We start from the raw sequence: 13,347 nt of genomic DNA on the forward strand, positions 1-13,347 counted from the left end.
ATGGTGTAAAATGTTGCAGTAAGATGCGGCAGGACAAGTATTGAGAGTCCATTTTCTGATGCCATGAAAAAGTCTTTAGTTACTTTTAACAGTGCCGTTTCTGTGCTCTGATGGATCCTAAATCTAAATAGACATCACTGTCAGCATTACAGGGCTCATTGCAGCTATATAGCTGACCACTGATTTGCAAGACTCTGAACTGTTGCGCTGTGTCGTGCTCTGCCCACATGAATACTAGAAGAAATTAACACCCATCAGTCTTTTGTGATTAGAAAGGCAGTGTCTCAATAATTAAGTTTTAAAGATGATTTTATTCTAGCCTTAAATGAACCATCCGCAATTTGAATACTATGCACCAAATTTATGGTCCATTTAGGACTCTAATTTAGTGGATTTTAATTGAAGTTTTTTTGGGGGACTTTTTAAGGAGCCACCGGAAACCTGCAATGTCTAGGGTTGTTTATACTTTTAATTTGATCAATTCCAATTCTTCTTATTGATTCCAGTTCTTATCAAATCTGATTTTCGGTTTATAATACGGTAAAACAATAACAAAATCATTAAAATGTAAATATATATATATATATATATATATATGACTATAACTCTATCTAAAGGACAAAACACTTCTGAAGTCTCAGGTCTGAAGGACTCTCCATTGACATTAATTGTATTGGATTCTGCTGCAATAAAGCTTAGCCTTTAAACTTCAGAAGTGTTTTGTGACCTCAAACACTTCACCCAACCATCCATTGGCATAGTGTTAGATTTAGTAAGTAGAAGTAACATCAGCAAAAGGATTTGCCTATGGATGTCTCCAGGTTGACAGGTCAAAGAAAGACAGAGCCAACAAAACCACAACAAACATGGGCAACTAGTAAGTCCTAGTACATTGACAGCACAAACATCACAACTATTTACGTTAACAGTTTACAAGTGGAAATAAAACTACATGACCAATTCAGGGTTCTTCCTCATTAAGGTCCAAAACCAGTTGCACACAGTCTAGTCTAGCCACTCTTGGAACATTATGTTCTCAAGGGTACCAACGATTTCACTAGCTTGTGAAAACAGTTTTTTAAATTGCTGTAATAATAATAAATGTAATAAATAATACATATGTAAATGACAAAAACTGCAGACAAATAAACAACTCAGCAATGAATAAAAGGACATTATTATGCAGTGGGATGTGTTCTCATATGAAAATTCAGATAAAGTCCTATTGACACAAACCATAAAGTATCCTCTACAAAAAAACAAGTTACTTCCCCACATCTGAAAACTATCTTAAGTGTAGCTATTATTTTTATTGTAACTAGTATGACAGTATTAAAAATACAGCAGTTTAGGGCTGCAACTAACAACTATTTTGACAATGTGACAATAATCTGTCAATCATTATTTAAATTGATCGATTATTAATCTGATAAGACAATTGCATTTTATCCTTTCCAATTATTTATTCAAAAAGAAACTTGTTTCCTTATACGATGCTCTTTGTATATGTACTATACATATTTGCAAAAGCAATTCCAGTTTCAGTTATCTACAATTCAATTCTGACTAGTCATTATTCAAATTAAAGATATCTTTAATTTACCTCAGTTCAAGATACCTTTTATTAAGTTTGACTGCAGATATCGTAAACTTGAATTATGACTAGTCAGAATTACATTTTAGATGAAATATAGTAATAATGAAACTGAATTGTAGATATCTATAATTAGAAACCCTACACATTTTCAGTAACCATGTTAGTGCCTTTATCTCAGGTGTAATTGGTAACGTCACTCACTAACCTACTCCATGAAGACTGCATGAACAATAATACATTTATTGTGATACAGTACAGTAGGAATCAGTGATGTCTTGAGTCAGTCCCAAGGATCTGTCTCGGGAACGATCTGTCCATACTTAAAGGTACAATACTGGTTAGAATAAAGCCAATCAAGTTCTGGGCCTTTCTTATCTTTCCTTCTCCTCTGAGAACTACAGAATTATCGATGAGTTTGGCTGTAACCACTAATACTGGCCTGTGCCTTATAGTGAATTATATATCTGCCTTTCAAAGGATGTCTTTTTACCTTAAGAAGCCTTCGTCATTCACAGCAGCAGAAGGTGCAGCAGGCCCTGTCTCAGAGAACACATCGACCAATAAGCTGCCAGCACTGGCTGGACCAGCACTAATGGGAGCAGCAGAACGAATCCCAAGGAGGTCTGCAGATGGTGACGGGGTTGACTGAAAAATAAAGGAAATATGCACTAGGGTCAAAAAATGTTTTGCTCAAGCTTCCAGTACTAAAGCCAGAGAAAACTAACAATTATGTTGTTTTGTGCAGCGAGACACTCACAGCATTGGAGGCAGCCATGGCAGTTGTTTCTGGACCCCGGTCACCCCCTCCATTCAACTCCCCACCCTCCCTTTTGCTGTCTTCCAGCTCTGTTACAGACACAGCACCAGGTCCCTTCTTCTTCTTCAGCTTAGCCAGGATTGATGACTCCCTTTCTGGGAAGGGAGGCATCTCCTCCAGGACAGTGGCCTGAGGAACAGAAAGGAGAACCATACAGTAGGTTTGGACAAAAAGAGTTTTCAGCATCTGACTTAACAATAATATCACCATAAATGGACAACATATTCAGTAGAAAGACTACAAGGCTCTAGAATAGATTCTGACGGAAATGGAAACATTGTAATAAAAATGCATTAACTATGCACACCAGTGCTCCCTGCAAAAGCTTTTCATTCAGTCATTACTGGGCCTGAACTGAGCTGAGTTGAGTTTAGTCTAACACCGTCATCGATACTAACCAGGACATCAGTGCTGGCAATGGAAGAAAGCTTCAGATACTCAACAGCACGCTGCTGCAGCTCAACATCTGAGTTTCGGATCTGGCTGTCGCAGCGGAGCACTTCTTGAATCGTGGCCTTGGTCTCTGGGAAAAGGTTGATAAACTTGATGTAGGCTGAGAGGAGCAGGGCTCGAGTCGGCACGGAGCACAGATGGAACTTTGAGTGGAGAAGGTTGAACTGGACCAACGGGCTGGATAACAGGACAGAGAAGTTACTTTTTGTCATTTCAAGCATTAACTTAGTGGCTTGCAATTCAAAAGCCCAACATACCTGGAACGTGGGTCCCCAGCAATTAGATTACCAAACTCTCCCAAAATGTAGCCCCCAACTTTCACCATGTTCTCATGGCAAGCAGGGGCCTGCAAGGCCTGGAGGAGACAATGATTATGTAATCCACATTGATGTAGCCTACATTAAAAAAAAGAGTATAAAATAAATATATGTGAAATTAAATAGATATAAATATGTATTCAAATCTGTAAATAGATAGTCAATTAAAATTAATAAATAGGTGAAACTGGTGTAAAATCCATCCATCTTATCTGGTGAAAGAGACAGATCTATGTGTGGGGAGAGATACAAATGCAGGACAAGACAAGATGGCGAGCCAGACCCATGGAATCTGCATGTAATGGCAACCTTCATCATGCAGGATTGAACTTTGTTTGGATTTTGGTGACTCGCTGCTAGCGTGGTAGGAGTATCGATATCTTTTCCTTTGTTTGAACTGGACTGAATGAGAAATTCATACAGAACTAAATTGGAAACAAACTGTGATTTGCACTAAACTGAACATTTTATTCTGTACCTTATGTTCATAATTGTCAACATTGTGTGTATAACCTAAGGTATGGTGGTGTTTCACTTGGGTTTATTTGAAACTGTGATATAATTTTCTCTTTAGGAAGAAAGGAAAAAGAGTTGACTCAGGAAAAAAAGTCTATTGCCCTAAAATTAAACACCATCCCGGTCTATTATAAACACTGGTCTAATATAAACTGAAAAAATAACTGAACTAACATAGGCGAAGATACAAACTGAAAAAAGGGAAAGCGTGAGCTCCACTCATCTTTTGACACTTTTTTACTGCCTTAAAGTATATGTAAACAAGTTCCTTTAAGTGTTATATTGCTATTATTATCTCCATTTAGTTCTGTTCTTTAGCTCCCTCTTCAGTTCACTCTGGATTACTGCTGGGCGATATGACTTCATTGGATTATCAAACTTTTTTACCTTGAATAACGATTAAAAAAAATATTATTCTTATTCATGATTGTACCCCTCCATGAAAATCCTGTTGTTCCTGTTCAGCAGGGCTTTAATGTCCCCGTTGATCCAGCCCTTGGACCTGCATCTGGCTGAATTATTTGATCTCTCAGATTAAAATTGGTGTTAAATTTTACCTCAAAGCATAAAAAAGATGCCCAAAAATAGAACCAAAAGGATAAAAATAATTTTGAAATAAGGGCTGCACAATATTAAGAAAACATGCGATAATGTTGTTGAATATCGTCACATGGCTCCATAGGTCATTCTGAGTTTTTCTGTTGGGTTACTTGCGTTGATGTTTTCTAATTGTTAGAATTTTTTGTTCCAGTTGGAATTCTTTTATGGACAGAGGATGAACAAGATATTTGTAGATGACTCCAGGGAATCATTAATTTCCAAGAAGAATGCCGAAACTATCAAATTGTGTGTCTTTAAAAAGAGTTAAAGCACCATCTGGCAGTGCGTTTCTGTATATTAAGACCAAAATAACTCATGAACTGTTTTGATGTTTCTGCAGATTGCCATATACATTTATGATTTAAAATGTTACATTTTCTTGTCAGAGTACCAATCTCATCGATATTCCATGTCACATAATTCAGTGATAACATATCATTTTATAATACAAAAGTATGCATTAATGCTGGTGTATGTGTGTGTGTGCAAGGTACAAATGTAAACAGAGGGCCACAAATTGCACAAAATGAGACAAAACATAAATAGAGAGATAGAAAAAACAAAATACAGACAATAAACAAAGAAAGAAGAAATCAAACACTGTGTAGAGATGTCTCTTGGATACTGGTCGAAAGTGTACAACAGGCCTGTTTAACTAGCGGTCCACAGGCCATATAGGGCACTTTTCAACTTTTATATGGCCCACAAGACTGGCTTGAATTCAGGCATTACATGTGTGATTTGATAAAACTAAGGTATATCTCTGAGCAGTCTTGTTATATTTGCTCCTGTGCAAAGATACCATTTGCCTGAAGTCACTGCAAATTACCAACTCATTCACGCATTCATCTAGTGCTCCTTGTGAAAATAGTTTGCATTGTTATTTAACCAAATATCTAATTAAATGCAAATCTATCAGAAAAATTCAGAATAAATACACATTACTTTGAAAAAAAAAAGGTAAATGTCCACTCAATAATGTGTTAAGGTAAATTACTTTCTTCTTGACAGGATCAGCCAGGAACCAGGCTACCTATCTAGTGGATATATCCAGTTCTAACATCATCTTTGTTACATTTTAAGATTTTATAAAGAAATACCTCAAACACTGTTTTGGCTGCGTAGCCCTGCACATCATCTCGGTTGATGACGATCTGAATGACGCGATACCACACCTCTTCACTCACGTAGTCACCAGCAATGCGAATGAGATTGAGAATGGTATCCACGTACCAGGAGTAATCCACAGCATACTTCTCTGCAAGTATGGCCACTTTCAGCACCTGAAAGAGTAAGGCAGAGTTTAATCAGATAAAATGTAGTTTTAATAAAAAATAAATCAATAACAAATTTTGAAATATCGAGTGCACGTGTAGGTTTGAGTATGTAAATAAAAATAAATTTTCTAAAGAATGGTTTGATGTTGATGAATGCACCGGACATTAAGAAAATGACATTTAGAGATATCTCTCAAAATATATATTTTGTAAAAAATCTCTCACACCTACCATCTCTTCTCTGATGGAGTAGTCTGCGGTCTCAAGGTAGCTGAGCATCTCGGCTACAATCTGCTTGGCGTTACTGCGATCACACATGGCATACAGCAGATCAGCTGCCCTCTGTCGAACGCTCACATCCCTCTCAGTCTACAGAGACAAACAACACAAAATGAACAACACGAGAATGTCCTACAGACAATTGGATAACATCGTGTGGAGGGGGACTGTCCTGTACAGCTGACAAATATACCACATTTTAAAGATAGAGTATGTTATTATTGTGAAGTCGACATATGTAATATAACTGGTTCAAACAGTGTGCTGTGCTGTGAAAAAGTATTTTCCCCCTTCCTGGTTTCTTATTTTTTGGCATATTTGTCACACTTAAATGTTTCAGATCATCAAACAAATTTTAATATTAGACAAAGATAACCCAAGTTAATACAAAATGCAGTTTTTAAATCATGATTTAATTTATTAATGGAAAAAAGCTATCCAAACCTACCTGGCCCTATGTGAAAACGTATTTGTCCCCCCCTGATTAATCATGAATGAACTGTGATTAACCACATTTTTTGGAAAGCGTTTAATTTCACTAGCCACACCCAGGCCTGATTACTGCCAGAAATCAATTAAATAAAACCTGTCTGACAAAGTGAAGTAGACTCAAAGACCTGAAAAAGCAACACATCATGTCACGATCTAAAGAAATTCAAAAACAGATGAGAAACAAAGAAATTTACATGATTCAGTCTGGAAAGGGTTACAAAGCCATTTCTAAGGCTTTGGGACTTCAGCAAACCACAGTGAGAGCCATCAGGGCCGGTCTTTTCTACAGGCAAGATAAAATAAAATAAAAATGTTTTTGCTGGGCAGAGATTTTTGCGCCCCCTTCTCTATGTGGTATAGCCAAAAATATTGTAATTAATTACTCTGACAGTAATTTAAGTAGTTTCATTAGAGAAATCAGTAAATGACAGCAGCACTCAGGTGGAACGTTTGGCACGGGAGCAGTTGCACCCCGTACTGTCCGATGCAGTCTGGATGAGGAACTGAATGCTCCGTGTCGTTCCTGCTGCTGCTTCCATCCTGTATTCTACAGGGTAGTAGTGGGTGAGGGTCACCTACGTTAGCTCCTAAAGCCTCGCTTGATCACCACGGGTGTCATTGAGACGTGTTGACTGGTAAAACTTAGAAACTCCGCTGGGCAGTGAGGAGAGACACTCGCGCACTAGGTGGGCGGGGCTACATTCGTCTGTATAGGTGTTTATTTTACCTGCACTTCGTCTTGCAGGTGGGTCGCGCTAGTATATTGTTTACTTTACAGTGTGTAGTTCAGCTCCGACACACACAGACTCTGTAATTCATGTATTGTTATTGTGCCTTATAAAGATCAGTTATAAGCTAATGTCCAATAGGTCTATAATGTAAATGTTTATATTTCTTTATGAGTGATGATGTATATTAAGATGTTTGGAGGAAAGAGACACCATAATAATTGAATGTATGTTTTATGCAGTTTAAAATGCAGTTACACTCAAAGAAATGCTTGTACTTGAAATTGTGTTTAATTTGAATAAGATGCAGTCTGGATGTGGAACTGAATGCTCCGTGTCGTTACTGCTGCTGCATTCATGCTTCATTCTACAGATATACTTTGTTGCTGTGGTATCAATTTTGGGACCCATAACATATATCTCCAACCAATACTTAAAAAATGAATGTAACATTGGGTAAAATGACGCAAAAATTGAGGTACAAACCTCCTTGGTGTTGTCAGAACATGCTAGCACATTGAGGCTTATGGTTAGTGTGTGTGTGTCCAAGCAACTTCGACGAAGAAAGAATAATTTTATAATAAGCTTTCGTGTGTGTGTGTGTGTGGGGGGGGGGGGGGGGGGGGGGGGGGGGGCGCCAGGAGTGAAGCTTGCCTAGAGCGCCAAATGTGCTAGGGCCGGCCCTGAGAGCCATTATCCACAAATGGAGAAGACTTAGAACAGTGGTGAACCTCCCAGTGGCCAGTGGGCAGCCTACCAAAATAACTCCAAGAGCGCATCGACAACTCATCCAGGAGGTCATAAAAGACCCCAGAACAACATCTAAGGAACTGCAAGCCTCACTTGCCTCAGTTAAGGCCAATAAGAAAGACACTGGGCAAAAATGGCATCCATGGGAAAGTTCAAAGGCGAAAGCCACTGCTGACCAAAATAAAACAAAGGCTTGTCTTATATTTGCCAAAAAACATCTTGATGATCCCAAAGACTTTTGGGCAAATATTCTGTGGACTGACGAAACAAAATTTGAACTTTTGGGAAAGTGTGCGTCCCGTTAAATCTGGCGTAAAACTAACACAGCATATCATACCAACAGTCAAACATGGTGGTGGTAGTGTGATGGTCTGGGGTTGCTTTGCAGCTTCCGGACCTGGACAACTTGCCAAAATTAATGGAACCATGAATTCTGCTCTCTACCAGAAAATCCTGAAGGAGAAAGTCCGGCCATCAGTTCTTGACCTCAAGCTCAAGCGCACTTGGGTTATGCAGCAGGACAATGATCCGAAAAAAAACCAGCAAATCCACCTCTGAATGGCTAAAAAAACCCAAAATTAAGATTTGGAGTGGCCTAGTCAAAGTCCGGACTTAAATCCAATTGAGATGCTGTAGAATGACCTCAAACAAGCCGTTCATGCTCGAAAACCATCCAATGTGACTGTATTAAAACAATTCTGCAAAGAAGAGTGGGCCAAAAATCCTCCACAGCTAAGTGAAAGACTCGTTGCCAATGCTTGATGCAGTTGTTGCCGCCAAGGTAGTCCAGGCAAAGTAGCGTTTTACGAACGACTAATTGTAAAATATTTTTTATATATCTTATATAGCATATATCTTTTCTATGAGGTGTCCAGAACAACATACTAAAAGTCCTAAGAAATACTAGTTGAGGAAATATGTTTAATCTCATCAATCTGAGATGTTGGCCAATAAGGCCAGCCAACAATGCTCCCCAATGGAGCTATTTTTTGTCCTATACTCCTATCAAAATGAAACTTTACACAATGAAAGTACCCATGAAAATAAAAAAATGTTGTGTTACAAGTTTCTTTGAAAATGAATTTGAATATGCAAATTAACTATACACGAATCGAATATGCCCAAAATACAATCAAATAGGCTTAATTGTTTCCTTTACTCCTACCACAATTAAACTTTAAATGGTAAAAGTATACATGAAAAGTAACTTTTTTTGAATTACAAGTTTCTTTTGAAATAAATTTGAATATGCACATGAGCTCCACACTTATTGAATATGTCATAATTTGCATAGGCAGAAACACCATTCATATGTATGACAAATACATCGGCCCAATCTTCATCCAAGCCAGGCAGTTTTCAGGTTAGAAGCCAGTCTAAAAGCAGCATTGCCATCACCCATTGGCAGTAGGATGATTGGGCCGATGTTTTTGTAATACATATGAATGGTGTTTCTTCCTATGCAATTTAGGACATATTGAATAAGTGTAGAGCTCATGTGCATATTCAAATTCATTTCAAAAGAAACATAAAAATGACTGTAAAGTTTATGTAAAGTTTTATTGTGGTAAGAGTAAAGAAAAAAATTAATTCTATTTGGGTTTATTTTGGGCATATTCGATTAGTGTATAGCTCATTTGCATATTCAAATTCATTTTCAAAGAAAATTGTAATATGACATTTTTTACTTTTCATGGGTACTTCATTGTGTAAAGTTTCATTTTGATAGGAGTAAATGGAAAAAAATAGCCCAATTGGAGTGTGTTGTTGCACGGCCTTATTGGCACACATTGATGAGATTTAAAAAAGATTCCTCAACAAGGGTTTCTCAGTACTTTTACTATGTTGTTCTGGACACCTCATAGAAAAAATCTAAGATGAAAAAAAATATTTTACAAATAATTTGATTTTTGGCTCCAAAATGAGTTACTTTCCCTGGAATAAGGGGGGCACAACCAGTTATTAGGTTTAGGGGGCAATTTTTTTTTTCACATAGGGCCACGTAGGTTTGGATAGCTTTTTTCCCTTAATAAATTAAATCATCATTTAAAAACTGCATTTTGTATTCATTGGGTTATCTTTGTCTAATATTAAAATTTTATTGATGATCTGAATCTTTAAGTTTGACAAATATACAAACAATAAAAAATCTGGACGGGGGCAAATACTTTTTTACAGCACTGTAGATCTTGGAAGGCTTAGTACAAGTCTGTAATCAAAATATTGCTCAGACATGCTTAGTGATTGTATTTAGTTTTTAGTGAAAGGCACCACCTTGAGGGCATTGATGACGGTTTCGATGTGTGTCTTGACAGCTTCATGGGAAAACTCAGAGCTGGCCAGAGTACACATGCTCTCCAGAGCAAGGTAGCGCAGGTTGGTCTCTCTGTGCTGCAGGAACTGGCCCAGTTGGTTACAGGCTCGCACCAACAGATTTGGTTCACTGTCCAACAGAGACCAAAACTTAATTAACATCTGTTCAGGTCAAACTCAGATTGGGGAAAGCCCCTTATTACTTAGTAAGACTCATTAAACAAGGGTCCATTCTAGGCTAAAGAAAACACAATTTCGTACAATTTAGATGATTACACACGTGATTATCAAGTGAAAAGTTCACAAGAATTGTTTTATATTCAATTTCTGACAGTAGATCTCTTTCGTCTAAATTTTACACACTGGACCTTAAAAACAACATCTCAGTGTCTATTTTCCTCTTAAATTGGAAAAAATTCTTAAATCAGTCTCCATCAAGCCAATCAGAACATTTAGGGTTTTTAATATAATAGTAACAATAGCGACAAAATTTGCAGTAATCATACCTTTATTAATTTCAAGCTCCAGATGTTACGCTGCTGATTTAATGGCTGAAATACTATAACTTTGTTTAAGCAACTTTACTGTGTATATTTTGTTGAAGTGCAGAGTCATGTTGATCAGAATGCTCACCTGTCATAGTGGATAATGAGTGAGATAGCTTCAAACAGGATTGCATTCTTGGCATTGGAGTGCTGGACCTTTTTGGATTTGGGTGGCTCCTGGGCCTTGTTAAGGATAGTCTCCAGGCACTCTACTAGACGACCCTTGACAGCACCATCTTCTGGTGGAGGGTAGCACTGCAGCAGTCGCAGCAACTTGCAGGAGAGCCATGGGGCTGGCACAAAGTAGTAAGTGTAATCCTGCAGGTCAGTGGAGGCTGATGACACAATCTAGAAAACCAACAGAAACTTTCGTTATATGTGCTGTAATAGTTATATAATATAATTATTATAATTATGAGTATGACAACGTCAGGCTACTAATTATATACAGCAAGTATCTATTACCATACAAATTTCAGCTCCCAAATGTTAGTCTAGTATATACAGGGTTCATACAGATTTTTACCAATGGATTTCCATGACTTTTCCATGACTTTAATCCAAATTTCCATGACCGAACATTTTGTGAAATGTCTGTGTATTCGCGAAAAAGTGACAATGTAGTATTCAAACTAACAATGAGAATTCCAAGGCATACAGTACACTTTAAATTACACAAACCCAAGTATGCCTGCTTATATTTTAGGGTATTTCTGTAAAAGCATATGAATTATTTAAAACTCAGCGTAAATGAACTAGGGATGGGCATTCAATTAAATTGTCTTAATCGATCGTTGGGAGAATTACCGATCGATTTTTGATTAATCATTAATATTTTCATATAAAAATTCACTATTTATAGGCTATATTAAAATGCAGTGAAAATAGAAAAAACAAAGTGTGTGTCCTTATTGAGGTCTTTATTCGAAGATGAACAACTCTTGTGGCAGTTAAACGGGATCCGTTCACTGGTAACACTTGAAAATATGCGGTGCTGTACTCTAAACTAAGCCCCGTTGGGAGCTAGCTGAATTTCACTGTTCTTGCCCTCTCAGTCAAGTTATTGTCACGCTCTAACTCCCGGAACCCCTCACACAGACCCGGGTCTTTCCAGGTTCCCTTCCACGTGGACTGACGGTCCATGTGCGAACATGAAGCCGAGCAGCGCAGGTTAGCTCCGGGATGCTTTCTCCAACTGCTAACTCGGATATTCCTGCCACATAGCGAACATGCAATAGTTTTCATCCATGAAAAAAGAATGTCAACGACGAAACTCATCGTCTATTAATTATGCCCATCCCTAAAATGAACAACATGAACATTTTAATATAACAAATTTCCATGACTTTTCCAAAACTTTTGGGAGATTATTTTTTTCCATGGCACATTTTAAAATTCCATGACTTTTCCAGGTTTTCCATGACTGTACGAACCCTGTATATAACTTAAAAGTTAAATGTTCCAAAATGATTAAGGCTCAGGAGATAGGCCGGGTTGTCCAATTATTACAGGTTGGTGGTTTAATCCCAAGAATGTTTGTTAAAGAATCACTCCAAGATAATATATGTATATTAAGTAAATATAAGTGATTCTGAATTGTAACATAAAGGTGCTTTGAGAGGTGGGTGACTGCATGCGTGCTTGTCAGCGAACGAGAGAAATCAGAGTCAGGAATGAATTAATGCACGTAGCTATGAAACAAGGTTTAACTCATTAAAGAAAAGTATTGACTATGATTATGTTTGTTTTTTTAAATCACCATTTAATCTGTAGCGGGTCAGGGACATCAGCTGAGTCGCTGAGTGTGCGTGTGTGTCTCTTTGTGTGTGTCTGCCAGTCAGCGCAAGGCAGGGGGAGAGAGGTAACGAGAGAGAGACATAGAAAGTGAGTGCGTGTGTTCTTGAGTGCGCAATGTGCACTCATCTTTGAGTCCACAGAAAAATCATCAAAACTAGAAGAAATTCCCTCAACCAATCCTGAGATATCACTTTCAAGAGGTCAAAGACATGTTTTTTGAGGTCATGTGACCTTGAACCAAATTCAAATCATGTCATCTATGACTCTAATTAATTATTATATAGCGCTTTTCTAGTCCTGATGACCACTAGTTTTAGATTCACCAATTCACAGACATATTCATACATTGCCTCTATATGCATCACTCTCTATGAGAAGGGGCAATTTTGAGTTCAGTATCTTGTAGGGATGCACCGATATGGAAATTCTTGGCCGATACGATATTTAAAATAACAATCTGGCCGATAGCCGATACCGATATTTGTTTATTTTATTTTTGTTGTTATTCATTCACCCTTTTGTGCCAGAAAAATAATTAAATCATTATTTAAAAAGCACTATTTAAAAAAATGTCAGCCCTTCATCACTCTTATCTTTTAATGAGCACAAATTGAATCAGATTTATGAAATAATCTTTGATTTAACTAAACTTTATTTAACAGAGACATATTATGCCCTTTTTACCGCAAGTTGAAATGGTTCCTTGGGATCTTAATGAAATGTCTGTAACATATTTTGGTCAAAATACCACAAGGATAATTTAAAACAGGACCTTTTTACCCTGTCTAAAACAGCCCTGTTAAAGTATCATTATAGAGAACGCTCTTCTCATTGATTTACGGTAGCAGTATTGCCCGTTTATTAGA

At 37.4% G+C, this 13,347-nt stretch overlaps 1 protein-coding gene across 2 annotated transcripts in view; it reads right to left on the bottom strand.

The window, feature by feature from the left end:
- The window catches only part of ap2a1 (adaptor related protein complex 2 subunit alpha 1), a 53,622-nt gene that overhangs the window by 20,366 nt on the left and 19,909 nt on the right, over window positions 1-13,347 (bottom strand). For both annotated transcript variants that reach the window (XM_062407138.1, XM_062407137.1), the window contains exons 6-13: window positions 10,773-11,032; window positions 10,101-10,269; window positions 5,809-5,946; window positions 5,401-5,583; window positions 3,125-3,222; window positions 2,813-3,044; window positions 2,355-2,543; window positions 2,088-2,242 (exon numbers count right to left, since the gene is read on the bottom strand). In XM_062407138.1, coding sequence (XP_062263122.1) covers window positions 2,088-2,242; window positions 2,355-2,543; window positions 2,813-3,044; window positions 3,125-3,222; window positions 5,401-5,583; window positions 5,809-5,946; window positions 10,101-10,269; window positions 10,773-11,032 — 1,424 coding nt within the window. The remainder of the gene's footprint in view (window positions 1-2,087; window positions 2,243-2,354; window positions 2,544-2,812; window positions 3,045-3,124; window positions 3,223-5,400; window positions 5,584-5,808; window positions 5,947-10,100; window positions 10,270-10,772; window positions 11,033-13,347) is intronic.

This window comes from Platichthys flesus, chromosome 16 (assembly GCF_949316205.1).
Source record: "Platichthys flesus chromosome 16, fPlaFle2.1, whole genome shotgun sequence".
In the NCBI taxonomy this organism is placed as follows: Eukaryota; Metazoa; Chordata; class Actinopteri; order Pleuronectiformes; family Pleuronectidae; genus Platichthys; species Platichthys flesus.